Source organism: Heptranchias perlo, chromosome 29 (genome assembly GCF_035084215.1).
Source record: "Heptranchias perlo isolate sHepPer1 chromosome 29, sHepPer1.hap1, whole genome shotgun sequence".
Classification (NCBI taxonomy): domain Eukaryota; kingdom Metazoa; phylum Chordata; class Chondrichthyes; order Hexanchiformes; family Hexanchidae; genus Heptranchias; species Heptranchias perlo.
This window is the reverse complement of record NC_090353.1, coordinates 6447969-6470252: the sequence shown is the minus strand read 5'-3', so window position 1 is coordinate 6470252 and position 22284 is coordinate 6447969. Positions and strand designations below refer to the sequence as shown.

The window sequence follows — 22284 nt, the reverse complement described above, 5'->3', positions numbered from 1 at the left end:
ATAGGGACTAAATGTGTATAATACACATCTATCTATATCTTATTAAAAATCTTACACCTACGCACCTGGGTCCAATTATCTCTCATCCTTTAACCTTACTTCACCTCTTGATTTCCTATGTGCAATGGTACAGGAAATCGACTAGTAGGTTTCAAAAGGGATAAATATTTGAAAAAGAATCAAAAGGCTACAGAGAAAGGCAGGTGTATGGGGCTAAATGAATCGCTCTATCAGAGAGACAGCACAGATATGTTGGGCCAAATGGCCTCCATATATGTTCTATAATCGCTCCCAGTTGGTTTCAGAACAATATCAAGGGAGGCCTAGAAGCAGGTCCCCTGCCTGCTGGGTCGGGAACGGCACTCAACACAGGGCAAAACATAAATACTTCAAACGAACATAATGGAGATCTTCTGATCAAAACAACTGCATCAATCCGCTTTAGCTGGCCTGCTGCTTTACGGGAAGTTCATTTGGGTGGCAATGGGACGGAACAAAGGAGAGAGCAAAGGGGTGAATGAACCCTCCAAAATGAGTCTACAGTAGTGTCTCCCTACCCACCATTGTTGCGAAGCCGCTGTCTCTCTCTGCGATGCCATCGCTCATGTCTGCCAGGTTAGTCATGCTCCCGCCATGATCAGTTAATGAGCCGTTCAGTGCATTGCTGTACTGGTCAATGTTTTTACTAACTTCTCGCTGTGTCTCTTGCAATTGGGATAGTTTACTTCTTGCCTAGTTGTGAAAGCAGAAGGGATCACGTTAAGTGACTTTTCATAAGGTGTTCAACTCAAATAAAAAGTAGATACACAGATAGACCACAACCCCATAGCTGTCCTCTGGTACTTGGTAAGAGGTGAGCAGGTACCAGGCAATGGCAATTTCTCTATTCCATTATAGCCTATAAAGATCATTAAAGTGCCTTACATCACCCAAAAGAAACACTTAGAGGTCTTTAATTTTTAGTGTTGTAGAACAGATACACCAGAACAGCATAACAGTCATACCCCCTACCCTACCACCCACCCCACCCTAATATGTGAGAGACAGCAAGAATTTGAGATGAAGTAATGTCATATAACATTACATAAGCAGGTTATGATATGCTATTTGGTGAAACCATTCTGCCTCCCAGTGGTCAATTTGCACTACGACATATTTGAAGACAATGCCAGTTAACCAGCTGCGGTGGCTCTAAACAGCTCCAAACACTCCAGGGCTGAGGTCTCTCGAGCTGTGATATCATTTTCCTGGGATTTTTATTATTGCAAATGAGATCACGTTAGGTTCAGACACCTCACTGTTGAACAGAACAACACATAAAATCTCAGATATAAAACAAAAATCATCAAAAAGGAAAATAAAAGGCTTATAAAACTTGGAACTTGATTACTATTCATTCTGGCGCAATGTCTGCCTGAGAGACTACGTCTCAGTCTTTCAGCTCATTCCTTTCTTTCTCCCCATTGTGTTTTTACCTCCTGTATTCCTATCTACCACACACCAGCTTTACTATACATCTTCCTTCTCATCCTTGCTTCTCCTGCTCTGAATTCCCTGGGTTAACATCAACGCTCATCTGCATCCCACGCACCACAGCAACTGCACAATACGACTTCAATGATCTATTTGTTTGCCATTGTGGAATAAATCAGCCACAAAAACATTATTTCCACAACTGAAACACTTCACAGAAAATAAACCATTGTCTAAACCAAACACCACAAAAGCCCTGATTACACAACTTGTCCAGCTGTTTGCGCTCTCAGTTTTGCTAACCGTGCGATAAAGCTGTTGGGTTCACTTGTTTATTGTATCACATTGGAACAACATTTATATAGTGCCTTTGACACAGAAAATGCTCCGAGCATTTCACGGGGCGGGGTGGGGCGGGGAGGGGGAGGGAGGGCTGCAAAAGCAGACGTAAAAGATAAAAGGGAATAAAAGAACAGTCACTGAAGCATGGTAGGAGGGATGGCCAAAAGCTTGGGTTTGGAGAAGGTGCTAAAAGGAGGGAGAAGAGGTGGAGGGAGTTGTAGGAGGGAGGGGTTGAGAGGTGGAGGGAGGGGTTGAGAGGTGGAGGGAGTTGTAGGAGGGAGGGGTGGGGAGATGGAGGGAGGGGTGGGGAGATGGCCGGGGGGGGTGGGGGAGGGAGTTCCATCAAGCAGGACGAAGGCGGCTGAGGGCTCTACCACCAACGGTGAGGTGTTGATGCACAGAAGGCCAGATCAGAGAACCAAAGGGCGAGGAAGTGGATACAAGACTGGAGGAGGTTGTAGAGATGGTGGATGAGGGATTTGAAAATAAAGATTTAAAAATTCATCACATTGGGTGTAGACAGCCAATGTAGGTCAGCAAGCATGTGATGGCGAGCAAGTCCTAGGCTGGGGCAGAATGGGGGGTTGAGTTTTGGAATGTGGAGGGTGGGAGGCCGGCATGCAGGACATCGGAGAAAGTGATTCTAGACAAAAACATGGACAATGGTTTCAGCACCTGAGGTAGAGGCAGAGGCAATCAATGTTGTGGAACCTGTGTGGCATCCTCTGTGGAATTACAGGCCAGTCTCTACAGAGCAGGAGAATCACTTGCTCTACTTAAAATCACTGGAATGTATCATTTTTTAAGATCACATTGACTGCATGATGTCAAATTGTGCCACATTAACACACAAAGTTACGAACACACACACACACACGATACGGCCTGCACTGCCCGCTACTATTCTATTATAAAAATATCTGCACACTTAATATCGACACAGTGAGGAATGAGCTCCAAGACCGAGAAGCAAATTTGGAGACAGATTGTTTCAATCGGTAAGAGACACCTTGGATAGAAATGTTTGAAGAATGTGCCCAGATTGACATGAAGTTCTGCTCTAGCAACGCTATAAATAGCGAGGTTAGGCTATGGACAGCACTCGCCATTTATGAGATCATTAGCTCAGAACTCAAGCTGAGAGCTAGATGAGTTACACATCCTGAACACAGCAAAAGGTACCAGGTTACTATCTTAGTGAGAGAGAGAAAAGCGAAGCATGAAACAGTGCGAGAAAACCAGGAATTAAACACTGGGTTGGATTTTTCTGTTAAAGTAACAGTGAGGCTAACAGTGCTCACCGTTATTTATGTGCAAATCAGACAGTAACTTCCGGCAACCGCACATGCGCAGTTAAGCGTAGAAGCCTGGGAGTTGCTGTCCGAGATGCCCTGCTCCTCCAAAAGCTGTGTGAAAACTGTCTGAATCGTCGTTCAACTGTATTGTAACGGCATGAAGTTCCTGTACTGACCTCATAGATACGGACTAAACTTGCCATCAAAAGTTAGGGCTTGTCCATTCTGGTCTAAGCACCCTTTTAACGGCGTGGTACGTTTTAATTACTGCCAAACAACCTCTCTGGCATTTATAATTAACTTTTACAAATGTGGAGTCTCATTCAGCTTTTAATTATTGTTGGACATTTTTTAAAAAATTTAAATAAAAAAATTCTTACTTTTTCTGTCTTTTCTCTCTCTCAATCCAACCTTTCTTTCCCTCTCTTTATTTTGCTTACTGTACTTGATTTGACAATGGGTACAGAGTAGACACATTCCTATGAGGGGGAAAGGAAGGGCATCCAAAGCTAGAGCTCCCTGGATGATTGAATATAGAGATTTAAATGAAACAGAAAAAGGAGGCTTATGACAAATGTAAGGTTCATAATACAGTAGAGAACCAGACTGAATACAGAAACTACAGAGGAGATCTAAAAAAGGGAAGAAGACGGGCAAAGAGAGAGTATGAGAATAGATTGGCGGCTAACATAAAAGGGAACCCAAAAATCTTTTATAAACACAAATAGTAAAAGGGTGGTCAAAGCAATGGTGGGGCCGAATAGGGACAAAAAAGATCTTCTTGTGGAGGCAAAGGGCATGGTTGAGGTACTAAATGAATACTTCACATCAGTCTTCACTAGAGAAGAGGATGCTGCCAACATAGCAGTAAAAGAGGAGCTAGTAGTGATATTGGATAGGATAAAAAGAGATAAAGAGGAGGTACTTAAAAGATTGGCAGTACTCAAAGTAGAAAAGTCACCCGGTCCAGATGGGATGCATCCTAGGTTACTGAGGGAAGGGTGGGAATTGCGGCTCTGGCCACAATCTTGCAATCTCCTTAGAAATGGGGACGATGCCAGAGGACCGGAGGATTGCAAATGTTACACCCCTGTTCAAAGAAAGGGAGAGGGATAAACTCGGCAATTACAGGCCAGTCAGCCTAATGTCGGTGGCGGGAAAACTTAGACATACAATAATCTGGGACAAAATTAATTGGCACTTGGAAAAGTATGGGCTAATAAATTAAAGTCAGCACGGATATGTTAAAGGCAAAACGTGTTTGACTAACTTAACAAAGTTCTTTGATGAAGTAACGGAGAGGGTTGATGAGAGTAGTGTGGTTGATACTGTATATATGGGCTTTCAAAAGGCATTTGATAATGTACAACATAACAGACTTGTTAGCAAAATTAAAGCCCATGGGATTAAAGGGACAGTGGCAGTGTAGATACAAAATTGGCTAAGGGACAGAAAGCAGAGAGTAGAATTGAACGGTTGTTTTTCAGAAGGATGTCAAAGTCTTAGAGAGGGTGCAGAAGAGATTTACTAGAATGGCACCAGGGATGAGGGACTTCAGTTATGTGAAGAGACTGGAGAAGCTGGGGTTGTTGTCCTTAGAACAGAGAAGGTTAAGGGGAGATTTTAGAGGTGTTTAAGATCATGAATGGCTTTAATAGAGTAAATAAAGAGAAACTGTTTCCACTGATTCGTAATGATCTAGAATGCACTGCCTGAAAGGGTGGTGGAAGCAGATTCAATAGTAACGTTAAAAAGGGAATTGAAGGGAAAAAATTTACAGGGCTTTGGGAAAAAAGCAGGGGAATGGGACTAATTGGATAGCTCTTTCACAGAGCTGGCACAGGCACGATGGGCCGAATGGCCTCCTCCTGTAGTGTACCTACTATGATACTCTGAATTCACTATTCTAACTTACACTTTCTTGCGCTGTGCATTAAAGATTCTTCAATCTGATTGGTTAAGGAGATAGACAGCTGCTTGCCCTGTTCACTCGGGTCCCAGATGTCCTGTAGAGGACGCCGCGCTGAATCAATCTCTAACTTAGTGACTTGCTGTACAAAACTCCACAGAAAGTCTATGGGCAAGTAAAATCTAATTGTTTTATTAGTGCTCATTGGTATCTTAATGAAGGGCAGGATTCAAAGTGTTGAATGAATATGTTTCATAATTAATCTCTGCCTCGTCAGGTGACTATCAGGCAGGTTTTTCTTAGTATTTATGTTTTGCTTTTTTTTTAAAAGGGGGTCCTATTGGTGATCTTGTCTGTAGTAATAACATTTTCTCTCATATTAATTCATCTAAAAGTGGACGGTGTTCAGTGATGAGACAACGGGGAATGACCCTGGGCCTGAGTGACATTGCCAAGCTCCTCGCTATCAGCCCCTCAGTCATGGAAGATTCATCACCTGCTGCACGCACTTCGAGATTTCAAAAGCTGATGAAACCAAGTGACAGGGAGATGCGGAAACGAGTCAGGAGCTGAATCCCGCCCTGAGAACCTACCTCTGGATCAAATCATTTAATCTGTGGTAAAGTTATTCCAGAAAGCTGTAAATGATACATCAGCTGGCCATCAGTTTAAACCAGGGGCAGTAATGTCATCAAGGATGATGAAGGATTTTCTGGTACTCAGTGCTGTGGGAGCTGAAGCCTCTGAATCAAACTTCCAGGAGTCAAACAAAATCTTTTCAGATACAAAGTCAATTTGCTCAGTTCTGTACAAAGCGAAGCCGTGGGGGGTGAGGGGAAGAGAAAGCTGGTTCTCCTGCCCTCACCCCCCCCCCCAACAATTTAAGAGTCCAAACGTGAAATGAACGGTTCGTTAAAATATACATTTCATCTCTAAATTTCCAGAGGCTTCTCAATCTCTTGTCCTCCCTAAAAAAGAGGGGACACAGACACGCTGAGGTATAGACAACAATATCTACAGCTCTCACCTGATTAATTTCATCCTGTGTAGATTTCAGTGATTTAATGATAGTTTCAAGTTGGACCTTGCCAGCTTCAATACTCTGTTCTAATTGTGACTCTTCCTGCTGCAGTTTATTCAGCTCGGTCTTGGCTTTGTTCAGCTCCTCTTCCTGGGATTGCATGTCTGATTCCTGGTTCGCGATCTGCATCTTCAGAGATGAAATCTGCCCCACACAAATTCAGTACAATTAATCACACAATGCCAGCAATGTGACAATTGCTGACAGATCCTGAGAAAATACAGTACACAATGCATCGCTCAAACACAGCATTCAAAGAACTCAGTGTCTGAGGCTTCGTCACATCACGTAAATTCAATTGGTTTCAAAAACATACAGTGCACTATTTTCTGGACAATAGAGGCTGCAGTTACAGTACGTCAAGTGAAGCTTATATAATAATGATACACCCCCGCGCGTTAGTCACTAAAAACACCATGAACTCAACAGCTAAGACAAGCTTACTTGATTAAAACACAAGGTGACAGCTTAGTACAACTATAAGCAAAAGATGCTGACAGGGGCCCAAAGGATTCAAAATATTTAACGGTTTTAATTATTTACACACACACACACACATATATGCACGCACATCTCCCATGGCATTGCTCCTGGTGATTCAGATAATAAGCTGTTTTGTATTCCACATATACCAAATTATTAGGGCCACTGATTTGTGATGAATAAATAGGTAAAATTTGTTTTTATTTCAAGGCAATTGGATTTGTGCTGATGCTTTAAGGATTGAATTCCACAGTTCTGCCCATTCCTCCACAATCAGTGACCAACCATTTAGTCGGTCTCTCCCCCTTTGTCTTAGTCAGTCTGTCTCAGCCTCGCCTGAAGTAAAAATAAACAGTTTTCTTGTTAAACCTTACCTCAAAAACAGGTCTAAAGTTCATGCTCCAACTTGTTTTGAAATTATTTGAAAAAACAAACTGAATTATTGTTACAGCTTGAAGAAAGGCATGGTTTGAGTTGTTGCAGAGATTATTGAGAGAATCATACTGATCCGTGCCAGGAGATTCTCCACATGCTCAAACTGTGGCACACTAGAAACTGGATGCACAGGTGTAGTTGCTAACTCTCTCCTGATCGTAATAGCTCTAAAAATATCAACTCAAGCCTTAATCTTTTCAGTCTGCGAATGTTAATAAAGTAATGCACATAAACAACAGAATGTTATAACTGTTTCACCATGAATTTGCTTTTGTGTTAATTTTATCTCTGTTATGTTACAAACCATTTTTTCAACATGAGAAATGGTGGCCACTTTGAACAGGTTTTAAGCAATTTGATCGTGTTTTTTCACATTTGCATTTTCTTTGAATTGATAGATTTTTCATCACTGCTCAGTTAGAGATCTGATTATAAAAATGTTATGAATGTGAAATTTGAGCCAATCACGAAGTGAAATTCCAGAAGTGAGAGACAGGAAGTGCATGGAGATGTATCTTGTATTGCAGCAGTGACTATACTTCAAAAGTACTTAATTGGTTGTAAAGCATTTTGGGACGTCCTGAGGTCATGAAAGGCACTATATAAATGCAAGTCTTTCTTTTTATTGGTAAATATTGGGTTCTGATTTGTTGCGGCCAAAAGGAATTTGAAAAAAGGGATTGGTTCAGCTTCAGCATTTTTTTTAATGAATCAATAGATTTTCATCAGTGCTCAGAGATTGGATTGTAAAAATTTTATGAATATGAAATTTGATCCAATCACAAAGTGAGAGACAGGAAGTGTGTGGAGATGCATTTTATACATGAATGGATGAAGAACTAGTGGATCACCTGTGGTACTGCTCATGGAAAGGTAGTTCTGCTGTTTATAAGGAGAGTGCTGGGTACATAGGACAGGTGAGCTGATGGATATCTGAAGCAATGAAGAGATTTCTTTGGACAGGTGAGGGAGCAGGACAGCAGCACAATGGAGCTGTTATGGCCAGGTGCTTTTTTTTTTAAATGTGAGCTGGTAAAGAACAGTAGCAGCAGGGGATTAGAAAACAGTTGCAGCTACAGTGGGGTTTGTGATATAGGAGGAGTGGGGAGGGGCTCTGGTCTGGGAGTGTAGTGTGGTAGTGGGGGGGTGGAGACTGAAGTGGTAGGATGGGAGGGTGTGTACTTGAGGCACGCTGCGGGAGGATTTGGGGAAGCTCGAATGTGAGACGTCTTGGAGGGTTCGGGTACGGATGGTTTGGGGGGTCGAGTCTTGCAATAAGTAGTCAGGCATCTAAAAGCAGTGGGGCGGGAGCAGGGGAGTGGGAGGAGGGCTTCAGATGGTTTTGTAATGTACTGCCGATTACATTGTGAGAGACCTAAGAGGGAAGGGTTGGAGTGAGCAAAGGAAGGGAGAGAGGTTGGAGCGTCAGAAAGGAGGGGACCAAAAAGCGTAACAGTGGACAGAGAGTCGGAAGCATTAATGGCTGGTAGCTGAGCTGTGGAGACATTCAGACTATGAAGTGGTCACAAAGTAAGACCACGTTTAGGATTAAAAATGGACAGGAGCTGGGCAGTAGTGACATTTGATGGGTGAGAGTTTGAGAGTTTGGGGTAAGCACATGGGCTTGCAGTGAACAGTGGAGCAAGACAAAATGTTGCTAGGGAGAAGTACAGAGCAAGAAGTGAAGACAGAAACAAGATAAGCTGGGTGTTTATTGAGAAGCAGGCGTGTTTAGTTGGGATGCCTGCACGTACTGCTGTGTCTCCGAATGTGTGTGCGCATCCGTGCCGGTGACTGCTTGCATGTGCGTGTGGTAGTTGTTGACTGCTGTGTATGTGCACTGGGTCAGGACAGTGGCCACTGCTTACCTCCATGCTGCAGCAGAGTTTCCTTTGATCACTATTGCCAACATCCTGGTGCTTTGGGATGGGCAGTTGGACAGTCTTCTTCACAGCAAGTAGGTGTAAAAGGTGAAAGGGGACCTAAGTCCTGGACACTCACAGTAACAGCAGAGAAATGGTGGAAGTTAAGGCAGGGAGGAATGTTGAAATGATGAAGCAATGCAGGTAAGGAGTGGAAATTGGGGCCCAGGCTGCCAAAGCAGGAGAAGGAAAACATTGTCAGGATTTATAAGAGGATAGTAAGAATCGTATGAGAAAGAATAAGGACTGCGCTGTGAATTATATATTTTTTTTTAATGTTTGTTATGTTAAATTCTTCATTTTATTGATGTGTTCTGAAGTTACCAAGAAACAGTGGTGAATTTTGATCACTGGTCATAGTTGGAGAGTCATTGTTTTAGGAATATGACATTTCAGTCAGCTGCAAGAAATCGGCATATAAACATGACACTAAGGCGTGACACAAGAAGTGTGACATAATGTCAGGAAATATACAGATGTAATATATTTTATGCGCTAGTGGATCCCCCGTGGTGTTGCTCATGTTAAGTCAGATGATAATGCTCCTGTCCTTAGCAAGCACTATGTCAGGTAATGCACAACACACAGTTCTGCTCTCAAGATCAATCTGTGTCTCTTCAAGGTCTCAAAATATAACTGTTAAGTAAACATTGAGTTTATTCAAAATTTAATTGCTAAACGGCTGTGGGTCAGAAACCTGGTTTTATCTGTTTTTTAAGTGTGATTGGCAAGATCAATTAAGAGGCTGTAGACATTCTGACTCTGGTCATTTTTGTTCTTGGAGAATTTGAGTGTGAACACTTTTAGTGTGACAGACAGGACAGGAGAAGTGTAAAGGTTCAATGAAGCGTCTGGGTACAGGGAGAAAACTGCAGATGGTACTCTCCGTAACAAGCAGGCAGCACACGATGCCTTTCGTGAGGGGCATTCACATGGAGAGTATGAATAGTACTCTCACTGAAACTTGTATTGTTCAGCTGAGCAAGTCATTTAGTGGACTAGGGCACAAACAGGTAACTAACTGTAGCACAAGACTCCACTGGACAACAGCAATAACTATTACACATTACTGTGCACACCACCTAGCACTCACAACTCAGTGGGTCAGAACAAGGGACAGGAAGTTCATTAATGTACAAAATGAGAGCCAACAGTCAAAATCAGTCACAGAGGGAAATCGGCCATCTGTCACCTATTAGAATCGCATATGCTCAATAACAGCCATGTGCTGTTTTTTCTTGTCTATTTCAACTCTCATCTTCCTCCTACCAATCAACTGAAATGGACAATATATTAAATGTTAAAAACTAGGTAATACGGTTTGTTAGAACACCATTTTTTCACACTTGGGACCTCGGCTCAAATTGAACTTAAAATTGCAGAGGTGAACGGAACCCAAACAAATTGAGTTTGGAGCAGATTCAAGTACACAACAGGCAACTACACCACTACCTGGCCGTAAATTCTACCAATCTCTCAGTGGCAGTGGCTGCTGAGGAAGAAGGGAAGTGTGCTTTAAAGGGCGCTCTTCTCAGGTTAAAGCAGAGTTACAGGCGTCTATCTACGTTTGGGAATGGTTGGCACTGATATTAAATGGCAAAATTTGAAAATATTCCATTCCTCAGCCCTGACATTCTTTAACTCGATAAGGACAAAATTTACAATAAGAAAAATAGACGAGTAAGGATTCTGCACATAGTCTGGGTCAGTCCATAACATTCCAACCCAACCAGAAACTTTGATTATACTCCACCATCTTGCAATGGTTAATATAAAGAGAATGTACAACACTACAGGGAGAATTCTTCAAACAAATTGAAGTATGTGCACATATTTTTTTGGAATAGTGTTAAAAAAAAATAAAAAAAATGTAATACTCCAAAGGTTTATCTGGGAACACAGCCACAGCAGTGCAAGTTAATGGCTGACATTTAGAAATGGACAGAAAAACATTTGTGCGAGGGAGTGGTCTGCCTCGTGGGGAAAGGCAAACTGGCTGCCGGGCAGTTGCTGAGCAGCACTGATGGTGGCCGTGTAGAAAACGATGACCTGGACCACCCTACCCCATCCTCCCAGCTCACACAAGCTGCCTATTAAGCCAGAGGCCATGTGGGAACGATACTTTGAAACTAAATTACAAACCCGTTGATTTATTAGAACATTATTCCTGGCACGCTCGGTGATAACGTGCAGCCGAACTGAGCTGGAAGGAAGGATGCAGGGGCAAGTTGTTTTCTTCAGAGTGTATGGTAATTCTAGACACTGAACAGCTGGCTGGAGGAATTACTTTGCTGCAACACTCTCGAGGGATTCAGACAATAACATAACCCACACAACTGGACCTTGAGCAGCTTAAACAGTCATTGGAACCAGACTCGTGATGCAATGCTGATAACTCCCAAACAACTTTTTCTTTCCAATCTTAATTTCTCTCCTCCAGTCTTAAAAACACTAACATGTGCTAGGATACAATTTCATGGTCATTGGCCGCCCTAAAGAACCTCACCAAGTGGTCATTCTTCATGCGTGAGCCTGGACAACAAGAAGCGATAGGCGATTTGACCAGGCTTGTGGGAACCTGATCCTATCCTCGCCCAATGTGCGCAGACATGCAGACAGATACACACACTTTCCAGTAGTAGGACCTGGACAGTGATTGGGAGCAGGAACCCTGGCTGACTTTTCCCTTTCTTAGCCCAAGGTATTAGGGTCAACTGCACTGCAGAAAGTTCTGTTCCAGCTGAGATCAGCTTACGCAGCACAGATATGAATTGGGCCTGCAACGTTCCTGGTGTGTGGGGCTCGGTTTCCCAAACTGGACAGTGTATTGACTAACTGAGCTATCAGGGCAGAATCATCTTTAGAATCATATTTCCAAGCTGTGCCATTAGAATACATGACTTAAATTACCAATTTATCCTCATTGTTAACTTTTGCTCCATATCACATTACATTACACAGAATTAACAGCACAGAATCTGGCCATTTGGCCCAACAGGTCTATGCCGGTGTTTATGCTCCACATGAGCCTCCTCCCACCCTACTTCTTCTAATCCTATCAGCATATATCACCATTTGACCGAGTGTGGCACCAAGGAGCCCTAGTAAAATGAAGTCAATGGGAATCGGGGGAAAACAAAGGAAGATGGTAGTGGTTGTTGGAGGTCAATCATCTCAGCCCCAGTGCATTGCTGCAGGAGTTCCTCAGGGCAGTGTCCTAGGCCCAACCATCTTCAGCTGCTTCATCAATGACCTTCCCTCCATCATAAGGTCAGAAATGGGGATGTTCGCTGATGATTGCACAGTGTTCAGTTCCATTCGCAACCCCTCAAATAATGAAGCAGTCCGAGCCCGCACGCAGCAAGACCTGGACAACATCCAGACTTGGGCTCATGAGTGGCAAGTAACATTCGCGCCAGACAAGTGCCAGGCAACGACCATCTCCATCAAGAGAGTGTCTAACCACCTCCCCTTGACATTCAACGGCATTATCATCGCCAAATCCCCACCATCAACATCCTGGGGGTCACCATTGACCAGAAACTTAACTGGACCAGCCAAATAAATACTGTGGTTACTAGAGCAGGTCAGAGGCTGGGTATTCTGCAGCGAGTGACTCACCCCCTGACTCCCCAAAGCCTTTTCACCATCTACAAGGCACAAGTCAGGAGTGTGATGGAATACTCTCCACTTGCCTGGATGAGTGCAGCTCCAACAACACTCAAGAAGCTCGACACCATCCAGGACAAAGCAGCCCGCTTGATTGGCACCCCATCCACCACCCGAAACATTCACTCCCTTCACCACCGGCGCACTGTGGCTGCAGGATGCACTGCAGCACCTCCCAAACCCGCGACCTCTACCAACTAGAAGGGCAAGAGCAGCAGGCACATGGGAACAACACCACCTGCACGTTCCCCTCCACCATCCCAACTTGGAAATATATCGCCGTTCCTTCATCGTCGCTGGGTCAAAATCCTGGAACTCCCTTCCTGACAGCACTGTGGGAGAACCTTCACCACGCGGACTGCAGTGGTTCAAGGCGGCGGCTCACCACCACTTTCTCGAGGGCAATTAGGGATGGGCAATAAATGCTGGCCTCGCCAGCGACACCCACATCCCATGAACGAATTTTTTTTTAAATCCTTCTATTCCTTTCTCCCTTGTTTGCTTATCCAGCTTCCCCTTAAATGCTTCTCGCTTCAAGTTCCACATACTAACCACTCTCTGGTTAAAGAAGTTTCTTCTGAATTCCCTATTGGATTTATTAGTGACTATCGTATTTCTGACCCTAGTTTTAGGTTCCACCACAAGTGGAAACATGTTCTCTACGTATACCCAATCTAGCCCCTCCATAATTTTAAAGACCTCTATTAGGTCACCCCTCAGCCTTCCCTTTTCTGGAGAAAAGAGTCCCAGCATGTTCAGTCTTTCCTGATAGTTATAGCCTCGAAGTTCTGGCATCATCCTTGTAAAAGGACAGCAAATGGCAGCAAAAGGAATTTCACATGTCTAAAGCTCTAGTCCAGATTTATAATAAAGTTAACTCAATCACAACGAGGACTTTATAGGGAAAAAAAACTTTTACAATAATCCACATATGTGCAAGCTATAAAACTGAACATAGCAAAACCGAATCGAGGAGAGTGCTGGCAACAGGGAAAACTCATATGAAAGAGAAGACAAAAGTAAAATATGATCATAAATTCAAGGTTGTAACTCACATTTGGAGGCCAAGCGACTATAACAAAGACTTGGGTCCATTCAACACATTCCCAGCCAACTGGGAGTTTCTAAAGATAAAAGCATCATCGATTTTCCAAACTATTAAATCCTTGCAGCAGCTTTGAGTGAAACTGCCGGTTCGACACCTTCTCTGCTGAATTATGGGCAGTTTTGTACCATCAGCCCGAACAATTATAATCCCCACTCACTTTTTTGTCCATACTGCAGCCTCTGAACGTTCCTCCTAACCCGCAGACACCCCTTCCTACAATGCTCTTCCTCCTTAGTGCATTGCACTATCTCCGACATTAATTCATTCTTTTCCAGGACTTCAATTCAACCCTTTGACACAATGGGTTAAAATAGTTAGAAAATGCAGTAAGCTTGCGATGTTTCAGAAAATCAATGATGGTTTTAAATTTATAAACAGAATAATAGGTGGCTGGGAACGTGTTGAATGGATGCAAGTCCTTGTTATAGTCGCCTGGTCTCCAAGTGTGAGTTACAGCCTTGAATTGGTGATCACATTTTACTTTTGTATAACCCTTTTGAATTTTGTCCTTCCTACAGTTTAATACTCAAAGTTATCACCTGATCACCAAGTCCCAATATAATGTACCTATTCTTTTTCAACCTCAGTGCTATTATAGGCCTTGCCTCTTATTCTCAGCATCATACATTATATATATGTAGAAAAAAAATCACATAAAACCCATGCAGCTTGCAGATGATGGAGACTTTCAACCCATCAATAACTGATTCAAGTATAGGTCCCAAAGTGAAAGGACAACATGCTAAACCCGCTACACCACCCAAAACGTTAAACAATCCTTGAAAAGAATTTCAGAGATGCAATATATGTACCTCCGCTGTACGTGTTAGAGGTGAAGGTTCAGTGTGGTTGTAGAAATACAAGGAAGCATCCAGGAATGTCCAACAGGGCATAGTTCGGGCCAGTGCTGCCACTTTATTGCACAGTCCCAGGTATGGCACACCGCTTGAAAGCTTATTTGACAACTTAGTTGTTTAGAGTCTCCAGGTCCCAAGTTTCCCCTGTTCTTACCGTCTGGTTCTCCTCCTGACACTTCTGCCGGATGTCACTGAGCATGTCCTCAAGCTTGGCCTTCTGCTGGTCCATCTCATCCAGCCTGTCCTGGGCAGCCTGTTTCTGAGACTCCAGCTCCTGCAGGTTATTGTTTTCTCTGTCCAGATCATTCTGTAGTTCCTACCAACAAACAGAGAACCAACCCTTGGTAACAGTCATCTCCGACAACAGAACACTCAGCCCCGGACTGAAACAAAACCTCCTTTGGTAATGTGAATCATACTTTCATTTAACTCCAGACAGTATATCCCTGGTATTAATATAACATTCCAAAGTGGCTTTATTCAAGCGTTTGATTTAAAATCATTGACCCCACCCACCACAAGATAGCACTCCATATACTTCAGGAATGAACATACAATCTAATTTAATTGCTACTGATTTTCGATCAGTTGCCATATTCCCCACTTGAGACAGGCCCCGTGTGAAGCTGCAATGCATGGCCAAGGTTTCCTAGCCTCCGCTCTATTATAAAGGATGTGATAACAGGACACTTAGAAAATAATAAGATTTGGCAGAGTCAACATGGATTTATGAAAGGGAAATCATATTTGACAAACCTATTGGAGTTCTTTGAGGATGTAACTAGTAGAATCGATAAGGGGGAACCAGTGGATGTGGTGCATTTGGATTTTCAGAAGGCTTTCGATAAGGTCCCACACAGGAGGTTGGTGAACAAAATTAGAGCACATGGAATTGGGGGTAATATACTGGCATGGATTGAGAATTGGTCAACAGACAGAAAACAGAGAGTAGGAATAAATGGGTCTTTTTCAGTTTGGCAGACTGTGACTAGTGGGGTACCGCAGGGATCGGTGCTTGGGCCTCAGCTATTCACAATCTGTATCAATGATTTGGATGAGGGGACCAAATGTAATATTCCCAAGTTTGCTGATGACACAAAACTAGTTGGGAATGTAAGTTGTGAGGAGGATGCAAAGAGGCTTCAAGGGGATATAGACAGGCTAAGTGAGTGGGCAAGAACATGGCAGATGTGAAGTTATCCACTTTGGAAGGAAAAACAGAAAGGCAGAGTATTTTCTTAAATGGTGAGAGATTGGGAAATGTTGATGTTCAAAGGGACCTGGGTGTCCTTGTACATGAGTCACTGAAAGCTAACATGCAGGTGCAGCAAGCAATTAGGAAGGCAAATGGTACGTTGGCCTTTATTACAAGAGGATGTGAGTACAGGAGTAAAAATGACTTACTACAATTATACAGGGCCTTGGTGAAATGGCACCTGGAGTATTGTGTACAATTTTGGTCTCCTTACCTAAGAAAGGATATACTTGCCATACAGGGAGTGCAACAAAGGATCACCAGACTGATTCCTGGGATGGCGGGATTGTCGTATGAGGAGAGATTCAGTAGACTAGGCCTGTATTCTCTAGAGTTTAGAAGAATGAGAGGTGATCTCATTGAAACAGACAAAATTCTTACAGGGCTCGACAGGGTAGATGCAGGGAGGATGATTTCCCTGGCTGGGGAATCTAGAGCCGGGGTCACAGTCGCAGAATAAAGGGTAGGCCATTTAGGACTGAGATAGGAGAAATTTCTTCACTCAGAGGGTGGGGAATCTTTGGAATTCTCTACCCCAGAGGGCTGTGGAGGCTCAGTCATTGAGTACATTCAAAACAGAGATCAATAGATTTCTAGATATTAAAGGCATCAAGGGATATGGGGATGGTGCAGGAAAATGGCGTTGAGGTAGAAGATCAGCCATGATCTTGTTGAATGGAGGAGCAGGCTCGAGGGGCCGCATGGCCTGCTCCGTGCTCCTTTTCTTATGTTCTCAGGCTTACCAGAATATCTTATAAATACTGAAGATCAGGTTGAGACTTACTTCCCTTCTGCCACCACCCTTTCAGCGATATCCTTGTGGTGCAACAGTCGATAAAACGATTCCCAGGGTACGAGTGGAATTGTTTGGGGCGATCTGCACATTTCACGCTTTGAGCGCACAACCAAATCCATTAGCACGTCTGGTGCTTCAACTGTCTGCACGCAGACCGCCGACCTCTGCTCTATTTGTCCAGCATCCCATCCATCAATAAATATAAAATCCCAGCTTCAACTGCTCTCAAAGCAAACTAGAAATCAGGTTTAAAACTAACTGACCAGATGATCTGTTTTTGGTTGTGTTGATACTGGCCAGGACACCGGGAGAACTCCCTGCTTTTCTTATAATGCCATAGGATCTTTTACATCCACCTGAAAAGCTCACAAGCAAAGAAAGGTGCAGGGGGCCAGGCAACCGGGGTGGGGGGGGGTGGGGGGGGGTTGGTGAAGAGATCACAGGCCAGGTTTGGTCCTCATTTTGGACGACCCTGGACTATTAGGTATATTATAATTTTGTTACCTGTAACAAGTTACAGGATTTGTAGACAACTTGACGTGGTTGATAGCACACTCATATCTGTGTCAGAAGGTTGTGACTTCAAGCGCAACTACAAACTTGAGCAGGCCGTCTAAGCTGATACTTCAGTACTAAGGGAGTACTGAATGTTGTCTTTCAAATGAGATGTGAAATCAAGGCCTCGCCTGCCAGTTTAAATGGATTTAAAGGATCCCATAACACTATACTAAGAGGAAGGAGCTCACCCAACGTCCGGGCTAACATTTATCCCTCAACCGGCGCCATTAAAAACAGATTAGAATCATAGAAAGGTTACAGCACGGAAGGAGGCCATTTGGCCCATTGAGTCTGCGTCGGCTCTATGCAAGAGCAATCCAGCTAGTCCCATTCCCCTGCCCGTTCCCCATAGCCCTGCAAATTTTTTCCTTTTAAATACTTATCCAGTGCTCTTTTGAAGGCCACGATTGAATCTGCCTCCACCACCCCCTCAGGCAGTGCATTCCAGATCATAATCACTCGTTGTGTAAAAACATTTTTCCTCATGTCACCTTTGGTTCTTTTGCCAATCACCTTAAATCTATGACCTCTGGTCTTTGACCCTTCCCCCAATGGGAACAGTTTCTCTCCATCTACTTTTCATGATTTTTGAATACCTCTATCAAATCTCCTCGCAACCGTCTCTGTTCCAAGGAGAACAGTCCCAGCTTCTCCAGTCTATCCACGTGACTAAAGTCCTTCATCCCTGGAATCATTCTAATAAATCTCTTCTGCACCCTCTCTAAGGCCTTCACATCTTTCCTAAAGTACGGTGCCCAGAACAGGACACAATACTCCAGTTGTGGCCGAACCAGTGTTTTATAAAGGTTCATCATGACTTCCATACTTTTGTACTTTATGCCTCTATTTATAAAGCCCCGGACCCAGTATGCATTTTTAACCTTTCTCAGCCTGCCTTGCCACCTTCACCGATTTGTGCACAAATACCCCCAGGTCTCTCTGTTCCTGTACTCCTTTTAGAGTTGTGCCCTCTAATTTATATAGCCTTTCCTCGTTCTTCCAACCGAAATATATCACTACGCATTTTTCTGCTTTAAATTTCATATACCATGTGTCCACCCATGCTACCAGCCTGTTTATATCCTCTTGAAGTCTATCACTATCCTCCTCACTGTTCACTACCCTTCCAAGTTTTGTGTCATCTGCAAATTTAGAAATTGTGCCCTGTACACCCAAGTCCAAGTCATTAATATAGATCATCAAGAAAAGCAGTGGTCCCAGCACTTATCCCTGGGGTACACCACTGTACACCTCCCTCCAGTCCGAAAAACAACCGTCCACCACTACTCTCTGTTTCCAGACCCTTAGCCAATTCTGTATCCATATTGCTACTGCCCCCTTTATTCCATGGGCCACAACCTCGATGATAAGCCTACCCTGCGGTACTTTATCAAACGCCTTTTGAAAGCTAGCCAATCATTCATTTCTTGTTTGTGGGACCTTGTTGTGTACAAATCGGCTGCCACATTTGCCTATGAAACATCAGTGACTGCACTACAGAAGTAATCTATTAGGTACTACTTGGAATTACATTAAATTTACAGTCCAGAAACAGGCCACTTGGTCCAACTGGTCTATGCCGGAATTTATGCTCCACACGAGCCTCCTCCCTCTATCAGCATATCCTTCTATTCCTTTCTCCTTCATGTACTTATCCAACTTCCCCTTAAATGCATCTATGCTATTCGTCTCAACTACTCTTTGTGGTAGCAAGTTCCACATTCTAACCACTCTCCGAGTAATAAAGTTTCTCCTGGATTCCTTATTGGATTTATTGGTGACTGCCTTATATTTATTGCCCCATATTTTGGACTCCCCACAAATGGAAACATCTTCTCTACATCTACCCTATCAAACCCCTTGATAATTTTGAAGCCCTCTATCAGGTCACCTCTCAGCCTTCTCTTTTCCAGAGAAAAGAGTTCCAGTCTATTCATTCTTTCCTGATAATTATAACCTCTCCGTTCTGGTGTCATCCAAAATCTTTTTTGCATCTTCTCCAGTGCCTTATATCCTTTTTGTAATATGGAGACCTCACTCCCCAACCAAAAATGCACCACTTCACACTTATCTATATTGAAATTCATTTGCCATTCACACGCCCATTCTGTAAATGAGTTAACGTCTTCCTGTATTTTCCTCAGTATTAACTACTCCCCTCAATTTAGTGCAGTAGTCCACAAATTTTGATATTGCTCTTCTGATTCCAATTCGTTTATGTAAATTGTGAACAACAGTGGTCCCAGCACCGATCCCTGTGGAACATCACTTCTCACCTTTTGCCAGTCTGAGTAGCTACCCTTAACCCCTACTCTCTGGCTACAAAACAGAAAACAGTTTGCTATCCATTCTGCTACCTGTCCTCTGACTCCACACACTCTGACCATAGTCATGAATCATGAGATATGAAGAGCTTGAGGATGTGAAAAGCAGCAAGTAAATGAATGTACGTACTTTCTTTCTAGACAGCAGAATCCAAACCTCCAATTGTGAAGATTTTGGTTTTGTTGGCTAAGAATTTTGAATTAAGTTTCTACAGATCTCTGATGGCCCTGTTCAAGTCCCTTAACAGGTTACAGTCAATGGCACAATTTCCATTCATTTGCATAAAGCCCTCTCCGAGCAGTATGTTCACTGTCCAGTTATTGGTAGACTGAGGTGATACTTATTAAAGCTCACAGCATTGTCAATGATGGCTACATAACTCAAAACATTCAAATCATCACATTGACAGGTCAACCAGTTACTGGACACTGTGATTGCTCAAGCTGAGAAACCTAGGTGAAAGTGAACTGCCAAAGCGCATTGTGCAGGACACCATTAAAGAAAGCTTGCATTTATATAGCACCTTCCTCAGGATGGCCCAAAGTGCTTCAAAGTGGATTAATGTTGAAGTATAGTCACTGCTGGTCTGTAGACAAACACAGCAGCCAATTTGCACATAGCAAGGTCCCACAAACAGCAAATGAGATAAATGGCCAGTTAATCTGCTTTGTTTTGGTGGTGTTGATTGAGGGATAAATGTTGGCTGGAACACTGACAGAACTCCGCTGCAGTTCTTCCAACAGTGTCATGGGATCTTTTGCATCCATCTGAACAGACAGACAGGGTCTTGGTTTAACAAAAGATGGTACCTCCAACAACTCAGCATGCCATCAGTACTGCAGTGAAGTGCCGGCCTCGACCATGTGCTCAAATGCTGGGAATGGGACTTGAATCCATGACCTCCTGACTCAGAGGCAAGAGTGCTCCCAATGAGGCAAACTGACATTCAAGATTAAAAAGAGACACGAGATAAACCAAGAAGCAATCATCAGACAATACAATAAGAGGAAAGAAACTGTGAGGGAGGTAATGAGTTCTACAGTTTTGAGGTCCTAGGAAAGAATGAATTACGAGTACAAGACTGTGTTGAATTTTGATTTCAACTGTTAGAGACAAGGACAGAACAATGTATTTCCAGCTCATGGGAAACAAGGGGGGAAAGTTCAGAGCAGCAAAAGAGAGAGAGTGTAAAAAAAAAGGCTGCGACAGAGGAAGATTGAAGGCTAGAAGTGAGATGGGGATCACCTTCACAAGCTTATTTATATCTAGTGCAAATGTCTCCTCAGGTATGGGGGCAGTATTCAAGTCTTGGATGGACTTCAGCTTTGTAGAGACTTGTCTAAACAAATCCTTTGCACGTTGCACTGGACAGAACTTTGCCAGTACATATTACTGTCAGTGACGTGCTGCTAATTGTTATTCCTTCCCCTTTAGGTTTCTCCATGTCTTGTATCCCCCAGGGAAGGGGATATGAAGACGACCAAGTGGCCCATAGCTATTAGTTGGGCACACCAAAGACAATGATTGGCCACTGCTCAGCGAGTCCCCTTGATGACTTGGCTGGGATGGATAGGTTATTGCACAGGGTACTCTAAACTTGAAACAATTTCCTATTAGTCCATGACCATCAGCCCATTGAAGGCAACACACCTACCTGTACCTCATTAGTTTTCTGCCTGATGGCCTCCTCTTTCTCTCTGATGTCCTGTTCTAGTACATACTTCTCCCTGTAACAAACATACCATCAGCATTCTACGTATCCATAAAAACATTTTAAAAAACGAACGACTGTTTGGAAAGAATACACAGTAGAGCAACAAGATACCCAGGTTAATTTATAGTCAAGACTGACTCAATAACTCAAATAATAAATCCCAACAGTTCAAATTGTGAAACTGAATTCAGTAAGTCTAGTAATTTCTGGACTGGCACCAGAAAAGAAGTGAAAACTGCCGGATTGTTGTAAAAACCTAACTGGTTCACTAATCCACTTCAAGGAAGAGAGTCTGCAGCCCCTATCTGATCTGGCCGGCATATAACTCCAGTTCCTCACTATGTCGTTAATGCTGAATTCCTTCACACACCTAGGAACGTGCCATAAAAACTGCTCTGCCAATGTCATCCACATAGCAAAAATAAATAATGAAAACAAATCCATAGTAAGATTCAGGAGAAGATTCTAGCGGTCTGAAAGCAGGTGAACAAGCAGCAAGAAGTTTGCAGGTGTAACGTGCTGAAATGCAGTTTTAGCAGGTTAAACTCCTGCAGCACCCCCTACGTAGAGTAGGAATGCCTTATTGCTTTGGACTGAGGTAAGTGGAGTTTGCCAATATCAGGCAAACGTGAACTGTATTCATATGGATCTCATTAGTTTACTTTGGAGTCTCTTAAACACGAGTTTCCAGGCTTATCAGATACCTAACAGATTAAAAAAATATACTACCTATTAAATGGGCTTACACAACCTTAATCTCTCTTCCCTTCCCAAGAACTGATTCACTAATGCAGGTGATCATGTATAGTGAATGAACAATTTCTAACCCAATCCATAAATTCCTGAGGAAACCTTGGAAAACAGCCAGAAAAATGTCACATGGGCAAACTTTCTCTAAATATTTCTCTAAACTTTCACAGGTCTACGAATAAAGCTGGGACCCCACTGGTGTGTGTGGCTCACCAAGTGGTGCATTCACCCAGTCACCAGGGGAGCTACATGTTTGACATTTATCTGCACTTTTATCATTGCGCTTTAGAATACGAACAGGCTCACGTTAAC

General features: G+C 43.1%; 1 protein-coding gene across 11 annotated transcripts in view; it reads right to left on the bottom strand.

The window, feature by feature from the left end:
- Positions 1 to 22284, bottom strand: part of eps15l1a (epidermal growth factor receptor pathway substrate 15-like 1a) — a 332219-nt gene that overhangs the window by 163897 nt on the left and 146038 nt on the right. For 10 of the 11 annotated variants that reach the window (XR_010957886.1, XM_067968026.1, XM_067968036.1 and 7 more), the window contains exons 13-16: positions 21163 to 21235; positions 14729 to 14890; positions 6047 to 6244; positions 562 to 732 (exon numbers count right to left, since the gene is read on the bottom strand). Coding sequence is in view for 10 of the 11 variants with exons in the window: in XM_067968026.1 (XP_067824127.1) it covers positions 562 to 732; positions 6047 to 6244; positions 14729 to 14890; positions 21163 to 21235 (604 nt within the window). In the remaining variant the exon portion in view is untranslated. The remainder of the gene's footprint in view (positions 1 to 561; positions 733 to 6046; positions 6245 to 14728; positions 14891 to 21162; positions 21236 to 22284) is intronic. The other variant, XM_067968028.1, reaches the window with a different exon arrangement.